General features: G+C 53.6%; 1 protein-coding gene and 1 long non-coding RNA gene across 3 annotated transcripts in view; both read left to right on the forward strand.

The window, feature by feature from the left end:
* Nucleotides 1-1,242: 1,242 nt before the first annotated feature.
* On the forward strand, nt 1,243-3,544 carry MRPS23 (mitochondrial ribosomal protein S23). The gene is made up of 5 exons (XM_064678149.1): nt 1,243-1,394; nt 1,482-1,649; nt 2,592-2,669; nt 2,781-2,904; nt 3,110-3,544. The coding sequence occupies exons 1-5, from the start codon at nt 1,351-1,353 to the stop codon at nt 3,269-3,271; spliced, it is 576 nt and encodes a 191-aa protein (XP_064534219.1). The 5' UTR covers nt 1,243-1,350; the 3' UTR covers nt 3,272-3,544.
* Nucleotides 3,545-4,712: 1,168 nt separating this feature from the next.
* The window catches only part of LOC135425636 (uncharacterized), a 32,841-nt gene continuing 22,000 nt past the window's right edge, over nt 4,713-15,553 (forward strand). The window contains exons 1-2 of one of the 2 annotated variants that reach the window (XR_010435679.1): nt 4,713-5,066; nt 12,703-12,765. This is a non-coding gene — a long non-coding RNA (uncharacterized LOC135425636). Of the gene's footprint in view, nt 5,067-6,123; nt 6,201-12,702; nt 12,766-15,553 lie in introns of those variants that run through there. The other variant, XR_010435678.1, reaches the window with a different exon arrangement.

Below are 15,553 nucleotides of genomic sequence, written 5' to 3' on the forward strand. Positions count from 1 at the left end.
GGAGCAGCTCCTGCTTCCCTTGGAGCTGTGTCCCTCACCCAGGACAGCTGTCCTTTCCTGTCACTGCTGTCCTGCCCCTGCAGCAGCCCCGATGGCTCCAAGAGAAACCGGAGACGGCGGCCGGGCCCTGCACGTGCCTGGCAAGGGGACAGTGACAACTGTGTCCCATGGCTTGTCCACCCTCCAGATCCCAGGAAACCACAGCCCTGAGGATGGGGGAAGGGGAAGGGTGGATGTTTAGGGAAGCACAGCTGGTGTCACCTTGCTCCAGGGCTGGTGCTAAGGGAGATCCTGGGATTTTGGACACTTGGGATTTTGTTGCCTCCAGGAGGCTGTGACCCCAAACCCTTCTGCACCCCTTCACCCTGGGGTGTGCCTGGCCTGGAGGAGGGGGGTGTTTGAGAGCAGAGGATGGATCTCAGAGCTGCTGGTGGTGCCAGGGGTCCGGGCTGGGGTCAGCAGGGGGGCAGTGGCCCCGTTATCTCCCTGGGGCTGGGTCGGTGAGGGAGCTGCTGCTGTCCCAGTGTGGGGGAATGGGCTTCCCAGCTCTGGGGGGCAAACAGGGCAGCCCCCCAACCTGCTGTGGGTGCCCTGGGTGGGGGTCCCAGGTCTCCTCATCCCTCATGTGCCCAACAAGGACACGAGGATGGGGAAGGGTCTGGAAGGGCCACACGAGGAGCACTGAAGGCACTGGGTTTGCTCAGCCGGAGCAGAGCAGACCGAGGGCAGAGCCCATCGGGGGCTGCAGCTCCGACCCCTGCTCGGTGTGACAGGGACAGGACCCGGGAACGGCTGGAGCCGTTCAGGGCAGGGTCAGGTTGGATCTCAGGAACAGGTTCTCCCCCCAGAGGGTGGTTGGCACTGAACAGGCTCCCCAGGGTTTGGTCACGGCCCCAAGGCTGCCAGAGCTCAGGGAGTGTTTGGACAACAGGCTGGGATTATCGGGGTGTCTGTGCAGAGCCAGGGTCGGGCTGACGGTCCCTGCGGGGACGTTCCGTGACTCAGTGGCTCAGTGACATGGCGGCCGAGCCCGCCCCGGGGGCGCGGCTCCCGCGAGCCTCGGCCCTGCCGGTGCCGCCCGGGCAGGGGCTGAGGGTGCTCGGGCTCACCCGGGCCCGGCCCCGCGTGTCGCGATAGTCCCGGCTGGGGGGGGCGACACAGGACGCAATCGGGCTGCGCCCCCGCTCGGCCATCGGCTGGCGCTGCCTGGGCATCGCCTCCCGCCAGCGCTCGGCGCTCGGCTGCGCGGCCTGGCGGCGGCCCCGGTTCCGGTTCCGGTCTCGGTGCGGCACCGGCGGCTCGGGGGGCTCGGGGTGTCCCGAGGGGTCCCGGCGGGACCGCGGAGCCGCCATGGCCGGGAGCCGCACGCAGAGGATCGGCAGCGTGTTCAGCCGGTGCGCGGGGGGGGCTCAGCCGGGGCGGGGGCCAGTTCCCGGTGAGGGCGGCCCCTCCTGACCTCCCCCGCCGCTTCTCCCCCGCAGGACGCGGGACCTGCTGCGCATCGGGATCATCAAGAAGCCGCTGTGGTTCGACGTGTACGCGGCGTTCCCGCCGCTGCGGGAGCCCGTGCACCGCGCGGTGCGGCCGCGCTACGGGCGGAGCGTGGACCCGGTGGCGCCCGTGTTCTACCGCGAGGATGAAGTGCGGGCGTGAGTCACCGCCGAGTTACACCCTCATCCCGCCGGGACGTGCCCAAGGCCCGGCTGGACCGGGCTTGGAGCAGCCTGGTCTCTGAAAAGTGTCCCTGCCCTTGGAATTACTTGAATTGGACGGCTTGGAATTACACGATGTTGAATGACCCTCCCAACCCGAACCATTCCATGATCCATGGAATGCTTTCATGGCAGCCGCCAGCTCCATATTGAGCAGAATTACTTGCTTTTAGGGAGCGATTGGTTGAAATTCTCTTTGTCATCTGTTCACTTGAAGCTCATGATTCTCTGAGTTTCACCAGTTGCTGATTAGGGACAATCCCAGTTACACACAGGGTTTGAGTGTTGGGTGGTGGGAACTTCCACAGGGCATGTTTGAGGAATGGAGCCTTGAAGCTGCTGTAGGGTAGAAACAGGTTTTAAGTAAATCACCTAAATCCAGCTTTTGCTTCTTGGTTTGTGATCTTTTTGAAGGAATAGAGGTTTTTTCATGATCTTCCACGTTTCTCGTGGCTGCTGGAGGCTCCTGTGCAGCAGGAAAGGAAAACACACCTGTACAGCACAGAGCTCCAGGCTGGGCTTAACCCCCCTGAGAAGGGGTTACAGAGCTGCTCTGACCCATGGTGGTGATTAACTAGAATTTACTAAAACCATTAAAAGTGCTGGAACAAACATCTCTGTAGAATTCCAGGCTGGTTTGGGTTGGGAGCGACCTTAAAGCCCATCCAGTCCCACCCTCTGCCATGGGCAGGGACACCTTCCACTATCCCAGGTCTCTCCAACCTGGCCTTGGACACTTCCAGGTGTTCATAAGAGCTCCTGTGAAAAGGAAAAATAGTTCTGTAAATGCTTTTTTTAACACCCTGATCTAACAGACCCTGATGTTTATTTACTATTGATTTTAGTTTCAAAAACTCACCTGTTTTCTTTTCTGACCAGGAGATTTTACAGAGTTTATGGCAGTGGTCCAAGGCCTTTCGACCTGACACAGTTAAACTTCAAATCCACCTGCCAGAGGTAAGATTATAATTAAACTGGAGATATTTCCGAGACTTGTCCCTTCCTCCCCTTCAAGTCACTGAACCAAAACGTTATTTGTGAGAGTAAAAACACAACCTTGCAATCCAGGTTTGTTGAGAAATACAATGAGCTGAAGGAAGAAGGGAAAATTGAAGAGGAGAAATTGTTCGAAGAAACAGGAAAAGCCCTTCTAGCCAGTGGGATCATTCTACAGAGAAGAGCAACAGATAAAGTGAGTATTAAATATTCACAGAGTCCCTTGACTGGTGGACTGAGAAAACCCCTCTCCCAGGCCTCTGATACTGAGGAATAATAATCTCAGCATGAATTAATTCCTTTCAGCTTTTCTGGACACACAGAGGGCTGTTTCTCTCCTCAGTCACCCTTCAGAAGCTGCTTGCACCCTGTTCTATGTGATTTTGTGTCTTTCCCTGCAGGTGGCACAGCAGGAGCACCAGGGATCTGCTGGAACCAGGGATCCTGCCTTACACCAGCAGCTCCAAACCGTGCTGGAGGAGCTGCAGGAGAAGAGGAAGGGTGGGGAGGAGCAGACACCAGAGCTGGCAGGGACACAGAAGGAGAATCCCCCTCCTTCTTGACAGCTCTGCTGCCCTGGACTCTGCTGCCCTGTGCCCTGGCTGTCACCTGCCAGGATCCAGCCTCCACACCTGGCACTTTCAGACATTTCCTTGGGGGGAATCCAGCTCTGGTGCTCCCCAGACTCATGAGTGTGACACATTTTCCTCCATCCTTCTCCTCAGTGATGAAATTGGACATAATGATATTTTTTTTTTAAGGTTCAAGGCTGTTATCTCAAAGTGTGAGTTGGAAAATAAGAGTGGAAAATAAACCATTTTCTTTCAAAGTTGGAAGTTCTGCCTGTTCAGGAGTCTTGTTTGCAGCAGTAAAGATGTTTCCTGCTGTGGAAGTGGCAGGTCCTGTTTGATGCATCCCAGCAGCTGCCTCAAGTGTCATCTTTTTATAGCTCACTGAGGAAAGTTGCTCCTTATAGAAATGGAATAATATGCTCTTCCCATTCCATCATTTGCTTAAATTCAGAGTGGGATAAAGTGTGGCAATACCACATAATTGGGACCCCTGTGGTTTTTTAGTGACTCCTCATGAAATTGGTCACCTCTGAAGACTGAAAATGGGGTGTCCCAGCTGTTTGCTGACAGAAAGGTGCTGCTGCTGCACAAAGTCACAGGAAGTGTGGCGTGGAGCAACATAAGGAAATAACAGCTAATCTTCCTGGGATTAGAACAGAGTTCTTCCTGTGCCTGCAAACTCCAGGCCGAGCTTTCATTAAACATTTTGGGCTGTATGAAAAACAAACACTGTGTCTTTCTTTTTCTTTGTGTATTTTGTTGTGGTTTTTCGTGTTTGTGTGGGCAGGGGTTCTCTTTTGTTTGTGTGGGTTTTTTCTCTTGTTTGTTATTTTCTTTTTTAAAAAAACAAACCACCACCACCCCAAACTAACAGGTGTAACTCGGATCTAATCTCTCCCTCCCTGTCCAGCTCTGCCCTGCAGTGGAAAGGGAGGGATTTCCTTTGGGTTTCATCCCTGCCTTCCACACACGTTTTCCTCAGCACAGTTTAGTGCTGCTGCTGTGTATGATGCAAGAAAACTGTGGCACACCTTGTGTTGTGTGGCAGTGAAAAACAGGATGTAAAAACACCCGTGGTTTGGATTTGTGTGCCTTAATTCACCCCTGGCAGGGATGTGATTACAGCAGAATTACTCATTTCTCCTTGGAAGGTCAAACTTTACTCCCAGGCCTGCTCTGTAGCTCCAGAGGGGTGCAGGGCTTTGTTACAAAGAGCAAAATCCCTCTATTTTAGCACGGATCCGTTTCCAGACTGAGCACTACCATTAAATGTAGAGCCAACACAGAGTCTTGGGGTGTGCCCTGAGCGAGTTCCTGTGCAGGGCAAGGCAAGGAGAAACTTGGAAGTAGTTTTCTCTTTTATTTTGTGTTGGGAAAAGTCACCGAGATGGCTCCTGGGGGCAGATCCCTCCCAGCTGGACCAGCCCTCCCTCAGTGGGCTCAGCTGGGAGCAGTTGGAATTACCCTCAGGTGCAGCTGTGGCCCGGGGGTGGAGTCAGAGGCCTCTCATGGGTTTTTCTTCCCCTGGAACACCTGAGATGGTGCCTGTCCAGCTGCATAACATTAGTTTCCATCACCACAGGTAAGAGCTTTACTGCCACATGCTTTCTGACTCCCCCTCCAGTGTGCCCAGGGAGCCAAAGTGTGACTTGGAAAATGCAAAAACCCTCGGATTTGTGGAGCAGCAGTGAGATGGGAGGGTGCAGGTGTGCTCCACAGTCTGCCCAACTCCTGCACAAGCAGTTGTGTCCTTCACTGGCATCCGAGTCCTGTCGTTCCAAGGCAGGTACGTGGCCAAATTTGCAGGAAAACCTGTAAATTTATGTGGGAGCCTACACTTGGTGGGGGAGAGAGGGAGAACAGGAGCCTTGCCGTGGTGTAAATGTGGGAATCCTCTGCTGGAAGCCGCCGTGGGCTGAGGCAGGGGCAGGCTGGTTGATGGAGAAGTGGTTGGAATGCTCGGTGCCGCGGGTTCCTTACGCCTGGTGGGTAACGGGGAAGCCCCGGGGTGAGGGCTGCGAGCCGGAGCGTTCGGTGCAACGAGGAGCAAAACTCGGTTAAGCCCAGGGTGCTGTGGGTTTGGATGGCGCTTGATGGACGCATTTGCTGGGCTGGGAAGGGGGATCCCGACCGCCGGGAGCCGGTGGAGCTCAGCGACTTTAATGAAGAGGTTCAGGGCAGCAGCCGGGGGGGCGATTTGTTGCTTACGGAGCGTTCACCCGGCAGCGGGGGGGTTGTGGGGTGTCTGCGGGAAGGGCCCGGCTCCCCCCGCAGCCCCCGTTCCCCCGGCGCTCCCCGCTAGGTGGGAGCCGCGCTCCGCGCCCGGGAGCGCTCCCGGCACCGCCGGTCCCTCCTCGGAGCCCGGGAGAGAGGGAGGGGGCGGTGGTGGGCACGGCAGCCTTGCCGCCCTCCCGCAGGCCTGGGAGAGTCCGACCTTTCACCAAAAAACGTTTGAAAAGGCGTCTCATCTTCCTCCTGGGAGCAAGCGGGGTGGGAGCCGCTGGGATGCACCGGGGGGACCTGGGGGGATGGAGAGCCACAGAAGGAAGGCAGAGCCTGCTCCCGGGGCTTGCGGGCGAAGGACACGGCTGTGACTCTGTCACTTGTCCTGTGCCTCGGGTCAGGGACCGTCCCCACCCCTGGGCGAACCCTCCGCTGCCACTGAAATGCTCGTTCGAGGCTCGGAGCGGGGCGGTCGCTGCCTCGCCATCCTACACCCGTCCCGGGGCAGCCGTGTGACCTTTCCTGGACTAAATCCTGAGCTCCCTCCTCTCGCTGATTGCCGGGCTATTTTAAGTGACAATAAATGCCGAAGTATCAGTTACACGGTGCCTTACTCCTTGAGACATCAAATGGATGAGACAATTGCGGGCAGTGACACCTTCCACAGCTCTGACAGCCAGGCTGAAGGTTTTCCAAGGTCAATTCCTAAAAATGTGGGCTTCACCTGGAAGTTTTAGGATGAAAAACTGCCTGGTCTCTAGCAGGTGCCCCTGTAGGATCTAGAATGCAGGTACATTGGTGCAGTGGATGGTTGGAGGGATCCCCTAGGGATGTTGCAGCATTTCTCAGACTGGTGCTTTCCCAAACAGTGTCAGTGCAGGATATGTCCTGCTGGAGCAAATGCCTCCAGTCCCAGAGATCAGGGCTGTAGAGCTGGGCTCTGGGCTTGGGCACTGTTTTAACCCATGGGCAGCTGCCCCCACAGCACTGCTCAGCCCCTTCACGTGTTCCTGGGCAATGGATTATCCGTTGGTATGTGTTGAGGGCAGGGAAACTAAGGATTTAATAGGATCAGGTCTAATGTCTGGAGCAGCCAAAATAATTCATCAGCTTTGCTGGAAAACCAGGTGATCTGACCTTGCCAATGCCAAGCTTCATCGAGTCAGATAATAAAGGGTTTCATGTTTAAAGAATGTGGCTCCAAGTAAGATATAAAATTGTTGGCATTACCTCACTGTAGAATCCTCTGTGATTTGCCTCTGCCCACCCCTGCTTGCACACACACACATTTGGTCTTCAAACCTACCCCTTTGAGCTTTGGAATATTACAGAAGTCTGTATCTGTTGGGAGAATGGATGGTGGAATTGGAGCAGGGTGTTGGAGTTCCCACTTCAGAGCAGGGATGGCACACAGATGGCTCCTGCCTTGCAAGACCTGGGCAGCATCAGTCCTGCCCCCTGCCTGGTTCTGATTCTGGAGGAACTCTTTCTAGCTGGGATTGGTGCTCTGCAGGGTTTTGTTTCTGCAGCACCAGCAATGCCCAGGTCATGGTAATTCCTCACCCAGCAGTTCTGGGATGTGTCGGATGCAGGGCAGGAGGAAGGAGCAGTGGGAGGGTTGGAGCATCCCTGTGAGAGCAGCAGGTTGAGCTCAGTGGTGGCTCAGGGTGAAGAATCTGCTGCTGTTTTGCCAGTAAATGTTAAGAACTGGCAGGACCTGACCCCCTCCTTGGTCAGTGCTGACCCCAGCCCCGGGCAGTTTGGCTCCCCAGCCTGTGTGTGGCCAAGTCCTGAGGGACCCTGGCAGTGGGGTGAGTTCACTCCTGGGCACTGCAGTACATTTATGAACATTTTAATAATCATTCCAGGAAGGGCAGGCTGTGTTGTATCCCGTGGCTTGGCTATGGGAGGGGACTGTGTCCTGTCCCGTGGCTCAGTCTGGCTGTGAGGGCACTGCTCTGGAGCCTGAGGGCTTTGCTGGCACAAAGGGATGTGCTCCCACAAGAAACCCCCATGGCCTTGTCCCAATGAGCTCTTACCTTAGTGCCTGCAGTGGGGCTGCTCCCCTGGGGCCAGTCACTGCCTTGGGGCCAGTGTCACTGCCTTGGAGTCACCACCCTGCCTTCTTCCCTGAGCCGGGGATTTGGGATCTCCCCCGGACACAGCAGTGATTCGGGATGTCCCCCACTGCTCTGAGACCTGGGGCATTAGAGATGCTGGGGGGTCCTGCCAGGAGCCCGGTGGCTCAGCTGCCCTTGGCTCTGTCTGTCCCTGTGCTGCTGCTGCCTCTCTGCATATTGCAAGCTCATTCTGATGTGTGCTAATGCTATTATCCTCCAGAAATTGAAATCAAGTCTGAACCTATAATGTTTCACTGGGAGGGAATTGGGGTTATATATTCCTGTGTACAGCAGCATTCTATTTCAGTCATAGCATTTAATTATGATTGGTGTGTTAGTGCCCACCAGAGCATAACAAATTGTCATTATGTTATTCTGCTGAGTCTAATTTAATTGGCAAGTTGTCACAAAAGCAATTATCCATCATTTATTTTGTTGCCATAACCACATCTTGGAGAGCACCTGCTGTCTGAAGTGGAAAGGCTCTGCAGTCTCTTGGTCCTGGATTTCTTCCACTTGCCTGACACAAAGACACCATTTCCTCCTCTCATTTAAAAATATGTTCCTCATTTCCCAGCGTGGGCTCGTGAGCAGGGCTGGAAATGCTGCAGGAAATGCTCTGTGCAGGTGGGGACTCGCTGGGGCATCCCAGGGCTGATGGGAGTTACGGGGGCTCGTCCCCTCTGGAGACCTCAGAGCCAGCACAGTGCACTGCTGGGGGTGGTGGTGGTGTGAGAGCCGTGCACCCTGCCTGCCTCCTCACTTCTGGAAAGTCAGGATGAAATGAGGAGAGAAGGGGAAGTTTGAAATGAGACATTCTCTGCCCACAGTAAATATAACACTTGGCTTCTTGCAAATCATCCTGGGGAAGAAGGGGGAGAAAAAAGCCCTTGAACTGCTGATGGTTTATTTTGGTGTCTAAAGGTACAAAGGTGGGCTGAGAGATGTTCAGATGAGCTGAGGGCATGCAGGGGTTCAGCCCTGGCACCTGAAGCCCAGTGATGCCCTCTCATTTTGGAGCTGCTCAGTTAAGGAACAAACATGTGATGTGTGACATTCATGTTGTCCATCACCAACCTGCTCCTGCCCTGGCCGTGTCTCCTGTCCTGGCTGGCACAGCACGGGGCACCTGTGGCATGGTGGGTGCTGAAACACACCTCAGCTCCCCCACCTGCCATTCCCTGTGTCCCACAGCTGCTGGAATCCACCTCCCAGCCACTGCCAGGCGAGCTGGGGTGCTCTTCACTGAGCAAGTTCCCGATAAGGCATCTGGGCTCCCATAGAGATTAGGAGGCTGGCGAGGGAAGATTAGTGGTTTCTTATAATCCAGCAGGCAAAGCAATATCAGACTTCCCGAGACCAACCCAAAACTGCTGATTTTCTCCTTCCTGAGATGGCACGTAGCTGTGACCTGTTCACTTCTGAGATTTTGCAGATTGCATCCCAAAATCCTGCAAGGCTAATGCAGACTCATGAACTCAAAGCCTGTGACTCGCTGTGATAAATGAGTAAATAAATGAAAATCTGTTCTGATGTCTGTATTTCTTTGAGATACTCCCCTCTCCGCCCTGTCTGTAATCTCTTCCCCTCTGGTAGTTCTGATTAGCTGCTAATGAGGAAAGATGATTTTGTAGTTAAAGCACAGAGAGAGGGGTTTTTTCCTGGTTCTGTTTTTTCATCCCTTCCATGCCTTGATTTCCCCATCTGTATGCCAAGATACTGTTGATTTAAGATGGATGGTGTAAAGTTCAATTAATGCATATTTTCAAAGCAGTTTGTTTTGGAGGGGGGGGTACAATGTCTTGGAAAGGGAGGTTCAACCTGAGGAATCATAACTTTTCCCTCCTGGTGTTCCCCCTGGGACTGAAGCCAAGTGCTGGCCGTGTCTCATTTCCCAGCACTGACAACCTGGTGCTGGCCAAGCTCTTCACTCGTGGTCACCAGGAGAAGGTCACTGGGGTGACACCTGGGGTGTCACTCCCATGCCTCTCCTGTCACTTACCAGGATTTCCCCAGCGATGGAGCTTTCCCCTCTTCCCTGGGCTGGGTGTCAGTCCGAGGGGATCAGGAGACCCCCTGCTCCCCTCTCTCCTTGCTGTGGGTGACAGGCGTGTGTCACTCACCCTGTGCTGGGTCCCGAGGACACCAGTACAGGGGTCGGTGCCCATCACTTTGCCAGGAGGAGGGAGAAAGTCTGGGGGAGGGAATAATGCTAATTTGAATAAATCGATTTCTTTTTCCTCCTGTGTGACTCAGGCTGGAATTCCCCAGCCACTTGCTCTGGAAAACTACCAGTTCCCTCTGCAGGAGCTGAGTGCTGAAGCCCTCTGGAGGTGCCATCCCTGCCCTCTGTCCCCTGTTGCTGTGGGTGCAGGGCTCTCCTGACCTCACTGGGAGAGCTGCATCCTTTGAATCCCCGTGTGTGATTTCCTGGAGGAGCCAGGAATATTCAACCTCCCTCCCTTGGTCCTTTTGCATTCTCAGAGCATTTAATGAATTTTACTCTCATTTACCTCTTGGTGCCACTTTTGTTTCTCCCACCAACAGAGCTCCCAGAAATCTTCCTCCTCCCCTTTTTCTTCTGCTGGGTTTGGGATTTTTATTATTTCCATTCCCCCTTTGCCCTTTGGCTGGTGTCCACAAGGAAAGGAGCAACAGTGGGAGGAAGATGGCAATCCTGGGGGAAAGAAATTCCATTTAATCCAGTGATGGTCTCGACAGAGCCTGGGAACCACCGGGGCAGGTGAAAGGTGCTGGGTGCAGGGTTAAATGTGCAGCAATGCCAGCAGATATTTGTGTGTCTGATTTATGGGTGAAATTCCTTGGGATGGAGGAGGCATCACGAAACTGCTGAGTGTGATAAATAACTCATTGCAATGTATTATTTAGCAAATTATAATGAAAAGCAGAAAATATACAGAGGGGAGCAGACAAATACATTCCCCAGTTGGCAACTTACTGACGGTTTAGAGCCAGGAGGCAGATATTTAAGAGGGTTTGGGAATTTCCATGGCTTCCCCTGCAGATAAATCACCCCTCTGCAGATGTGTTTATTGGATGCCCTGCTGCTGAGTTTGATCCCGGGGGATGAAATCACTCCAAGATCTGGGGAGAGGGAGGACCCCAACCCCTTGTCTTGCTGTAACCAGTGAGGCAGGAGCTGGAACTCACTGGAGCCGTAACCCACTTCTTCCCAAGGAGGGAAATCACCTAGATTTCCTGGATCCTAGAGCTCCTGGGTCCCAGCAGGTGGGATGGGGACGGTCCCAAACCAGTGTGTTTGTGCTTGGAGCCGGGCAGGTGAGATGTCCTGCCTCACACAGCCATCCCTCTGCGCCTGTCCGAGCATCCGTCCAGGCACGCGTCCCTGCGGGGGAAAACGGGAGGCTGAATTCCCGCACGGTTTCCCGGGCAGCTGTTTCCCCGTTCGCGGGTGCTCCATCCCCTCGGCAGCCTGGCCCGGCTCCTCTCCCCCCGCGTGGTGCCCGCGGTGGCACCAGGGGGTGCTGCCTGATCGCGCTCGGCGCTGCCGGTGCCGCCGAGGGAACGGCGAGGAGCTGACTTGGTTTTACCTGTTTGTTGTTTCTGCTCGTTGTTGTTTTTATTTGATCGCTCCTGTCTCCTCCCTGGGTGTGATGGATGCTGTTGGGATGGGTTTTTCCGTGGCAGAGCGGGATGTCCTCTCTGCTCCTTGCTGTTGAGGTATTTAAAAATCTGTGGTTTAGTGGGGGAAAAACACACCCTTGTGTTGATGAGCTCTGCCTGCCGGCCTGGGACTACAGCAGGGAGTCTGGCTGGCACAGACCCCTCCATTGGGGACGTCCCACATGGCCCCAGCTGGGCTTTCCTTGCAGGGAGCAGCTGCCCTTGCCCACAATATCCCTTGGGTCCACAGGGAGTCCCAGACGCTTCTCCAGCTGAGCAGGAGGTGCCCTGAGAGGAGCCAGTGCTGGGTTTGGGCATTGAACTTCCAGCTGGTGCAGAGCATGGGGCTTCCAAGGTCTCTGTGGGGCTGGGGCCGCCGGATCAGCGGGATCTGTGGATTGCCAGGGCTGGCTTTATCAGCAGCACAGATAGTGTAGGGGCCTTCAGCCGTACAGAGGAGGAGAAGATAAGAGACTTGGAGAGAACTTGACTGGGTGACTAAGATAAATTTACTGTACTACAGGAAATCGAAATGTGAAATAAAGATCTCAAACAACTGAAATATTTAAAAAGATACAGAAGTTGGGTGTGTGAGAGCCATTCCGAGCGAGCGGCTCCCGCCGGGACCGGCCCTTATCAATCCATCACCCGGCCCGGCGGAATTTTATAAAAGATAATAGGGTGGAGGGAGAATTGAAATAGAAACTATCCATTACCAGCAGCTGAATGACAGGTTCTCTGTGCAAAATAAGATCATAATTAACAGGAGAGAGAGACTGAAAGTTTTCAGCTTTCTGCTGCTGTTTGTTTTCCTCCCTGGCTCTGTGGGGCACGGGGGGCCGGGGGGGGCTTGGGGTGGGCACTGGGGGGCTCAGGGTGCAGGCAAGGGCAGACTCCCAGCAACCACCAGTTTTGTGGTGTTGGAAGGAAACCAAACCTATTGTAATATCCAGAAATATCTAAGAAAGAGGTGCCTCTGTGGCACCCCTGGGTGAGCTGAGCAATAACAGGGACCAGTCTGGGTTTTCTGCTGGACCGAACATCAGGTGTTGCAAACTCTTCTATTCAGCTTCTCCTTCCTTTTTTTGCTGCCTCACAGTCCCACTCTGCTCATGAGGCTTCCACAGGCTGAGAGGAAACCCAGACCCTCCTGTGTCACCCCTGGGAGGGAGGAAAAGTTTGGAGCCTGGACTAAGATCCAGTTTTCCTTTATGTGCCTGTGGTCTCCTTCCCACCATTGGTCCAGTGGCTGTTTTGTCCCTTATTTTGGGAATGTCCTGAGTGCCAGTCTGTTCTCAAGGTACTTCCCTTGTGCCTTTACAGAGGGGCCCTCCAAAACAGCAGCTTTTAAAAGATGTGTTTCATTTTGCAATCCTTGTTGTTATCCCCGTCCCCGTTTTCTGCTACTGATGGCTCTTTATTTTCTCAACACAGGATGCCAAAAATACAGCCAAGATGACCAGCCCTGCTCCGTGGGACCCTGGGGGGATCAGAAAGGTAAGTCACATCTGCTTAATGTCGTATCAGACTTCACCCCCTTTCCTTGCTCCACTCCAACACCGTCTGCTATTTCTCACAATTAAATCCTCATGAACATCAGCAGGAGCCAGGTTGTGTTCCCTGCCTTTAAAATGTCCTTCAAACCACGAACGCCCAACTGAAAACCTTTTGGAATGTTTTTCCTCCTGGCTCATTTCATTTGGAAGCAGCGGCAGGAGCACTGCTGCTGTTCAACCCCATATTCTGGAATGTGAGATTGCAGTGTGAGTTAAGGAATTAGTGAAGCGCTTGGAGTTGCAATAAGGATAGATTGGGTGGATTGGAATGCTGGGAGCTGGGAAGCTGTGATCATACATGGAAAGCCTGACAGGGAAATCGTCTATAAAGGCTAATGGAAGTCCTGGGTTAAAGGGAGCAGCTACCTCAGGCTCGTGATGCTGGGAAGGAAATACTCCTAATTTGCTTGTGGTTAGTAACCTGAGACATCGTTAATAACGTGAGTAGGGACATTTGAAAAAACCTATATTTTATGCCTATTTTGGAACAGTTCATCTCTGTGTGTTCTGCACACAGTGTTATCCTACAGCTGGAGACTGAGCCTCCAGAACCTGCTGCTGGTTTGTTCAGTACCCAGAGCAAAGTCAATCTCCATCTTGCTGGGGCTCTGCCTCTCCTCTTGTGTCGTGGGAGTTCAGAGGGTGGCAGGCAGATTAGGTAGGTCACTCTGTGCCCTTCCTTCCATGGCAGAGGGTTGGAACTAGATGAGCTTTAAGGTCCCTTCCAACCCAAACCATTCTATAATTCTGTGACCTTCAAACAGAGCAGTGATTGGGTTCCCAGCCCGTGCAATGCCACAAGAGGTGATGTGTGAATACAACCCCACCATCTGCCCGTCGCTCAGAGGGTCCAACAGGTTGTCAGGCAAAAGGCTGAAATTGGCTCATTTCTGAGATGAGATGATTTAAAAATGCCCAGGGTAGAGGAAATGGATACATTACTGTTGTTATCTTCATCGCTGCCATCACCTGTGTGCCAGAATGCAGCTCAGGACTGAGGGGCCAGCACAGATGTGTGGGGGGAGCTGGAGACTTTGAGCTGCTGAGTTGCCCCGTGGCCTTCAGATTTGGAAATTAGGCAAACAGAGCTAGTGCTGCTCCAGCACATTAATTGGGTGGTAACCTTTGCATAACCTTTAGAAAATCTTTGGCTGTGTGAATGCACAGCCCAGAGCACACACACTCCCGGGATGCTCAGAGCATCACTCGGGGTGAAGGTCTTTGGGCTGGAGGAGATGTGGGGGGTCTATCGCACCCCAGGATTTGTGTGACCCCTAAATGATACTTCCCCACCATGGTTTGGTTCACTCCTGCTTCCCGGGGGCTGGGCAGGGTGTCCCCGGCTCTGCCACGGTGCTGAACTCGGGGCTGAGCTCTCTGGTTTGTCGAGGGGAGCTGGCAGAGCTGGGGCTGCCGGGGCTCAGACGCCCCGAAATGTTGGTGTGGCCGGACCCCTGTGCCCGCACGTCACGCCCGTGCAGACGATGCCCTGTGCCAGTGCCGGCTCCATCCCCCCCGCATCCCGGGGGTGCAGCCCCTGCCCGCCCCGGCAGCAATCACAGCCCGCGCCGCCGCCAGATTGCCTTGTCCGTTCCAATGATCTTTAACTCCGTTTTTCCCCGAGCAATCAGAAGCACTTTCTCTTCGTCCAGGTGGTCTTTTCCTATTTTGCTCTCTCCAGTCCCAGGACCCAGGGCAGTCACATCTCATCACGCCTTTTCTCAAGCCATTTGTACCTCCAGCTTTTTCTGTTGCCATCAATTTAGTGGCAGCCTCTCCTCCCTGCTCTGCTCCCCCCGTGCCAACAGCAGCTTCTTCGGGAGTGAAACTCAATCTTCAGAGCCTCAGCAAATGCAAATTCCCTGCCCCTGCAGCCCGTGCCCACCTGCTTTTCGTACAGATTGGAGGGTGCCTCCCCCAGTTTCTTTTGGGAGAGGGCCAATCCCTTAAAAAACTTTTTCCTAGAGAGATTGTTACAAAGCAGAAACAAATATGGACTTTTAAGGAGGGGTCTATTGGCTGCTGAGGAAGTAAAGACTAAAAACATGCAGTAATGCTGCTTTCCCAAAGGCTGAATAATAATAATAGGAAGAAATTCTTCCCTGTGAGGGGGGTGCAGGTTGCCCCTTTTTTTTTGTCCTTCGCTTGCCCAGGCTTCACCCTGGACTAGAAATCATCCAGCAGCAGATTGCAAAACACAGGATAGTCTGCGCTGTGTATCAATAAAAAAGAAAAATATAAGGATATGGGAATAAAAGATCACTTAACGGGGAGTCCATCCTGCCTCCCGTGCACTGAGCATCAACTCAGCAAAACACTTTAAGTGTGTGATTAAATATAAACTCACTCTTCAGCCCCTCGCTGTTCAGTGAAGCAGTTTAGCAAGCACTGAAGTATTTGCTGAGCAGGGCTTTGCCATCTCTCTGTTTTTCCTTGGGCAGAGGAATTAAACACACGTTGGTGTCACCTATTAATAAGGCAGCAAGTAGCCACAGCAGAGCCCGTGCAGCGCAACCGAGCTCATCATTTTTCTGTATAGGAGCAATTAAGCTGCACCAGGAGGCCTGTGTCTTTATATCATCACCTAATGACAGTGCAAAAGTATTCCAGGGAAGGAGAGTGGGGAAAAATCACATCCATATTTAATTGGCAAAGTTATCACCTTCGCTTCAGAGCCCGAACTTGCAGCCCTTCTGGCCAATTTCCAAGTCAGATCTATTTCCCCAGAC

This window comes from Pseudopipra pipra, chromosome 21 (genome assembly GCF_036250125.1).
Source record: "Pseudopipra pipra isolate bDixPip1 chromosome 21, bDixPip1.hap1, whole genome shotgun sequence".
Classification (NCBI taxonomy): Eukaryota; Metazoa; Chordata; class Aves; order Passeriformes; family Pipridae; genus Pseudopipra; species Pseudopipra pipra.

Bases quoted from the DNA above. Each gene is read 5' to 3' on its own strand.
- MRPS23 (XM_064678149.1), top strand. From the start codon at position 1,351: ATGGCCGGGAGCCGCACGCAGAGGATCGGCAGCGTGTTCAGCCG. The intron at 2,670-2,780 runs GTAAGATTATAA...CTTGCAATCCAG, and splicing joins TTCAAATCCACCTGCCAGAG to GTTTGTTGAGAAATACAATG. The intron at 2,905-3,109 runs GTGAGTATTAAA...CTTTCCCTGCAG, and splicing joins AGAGAAGAGCAACAGATAAA to GTGGCACAGCAGGAGCACCA.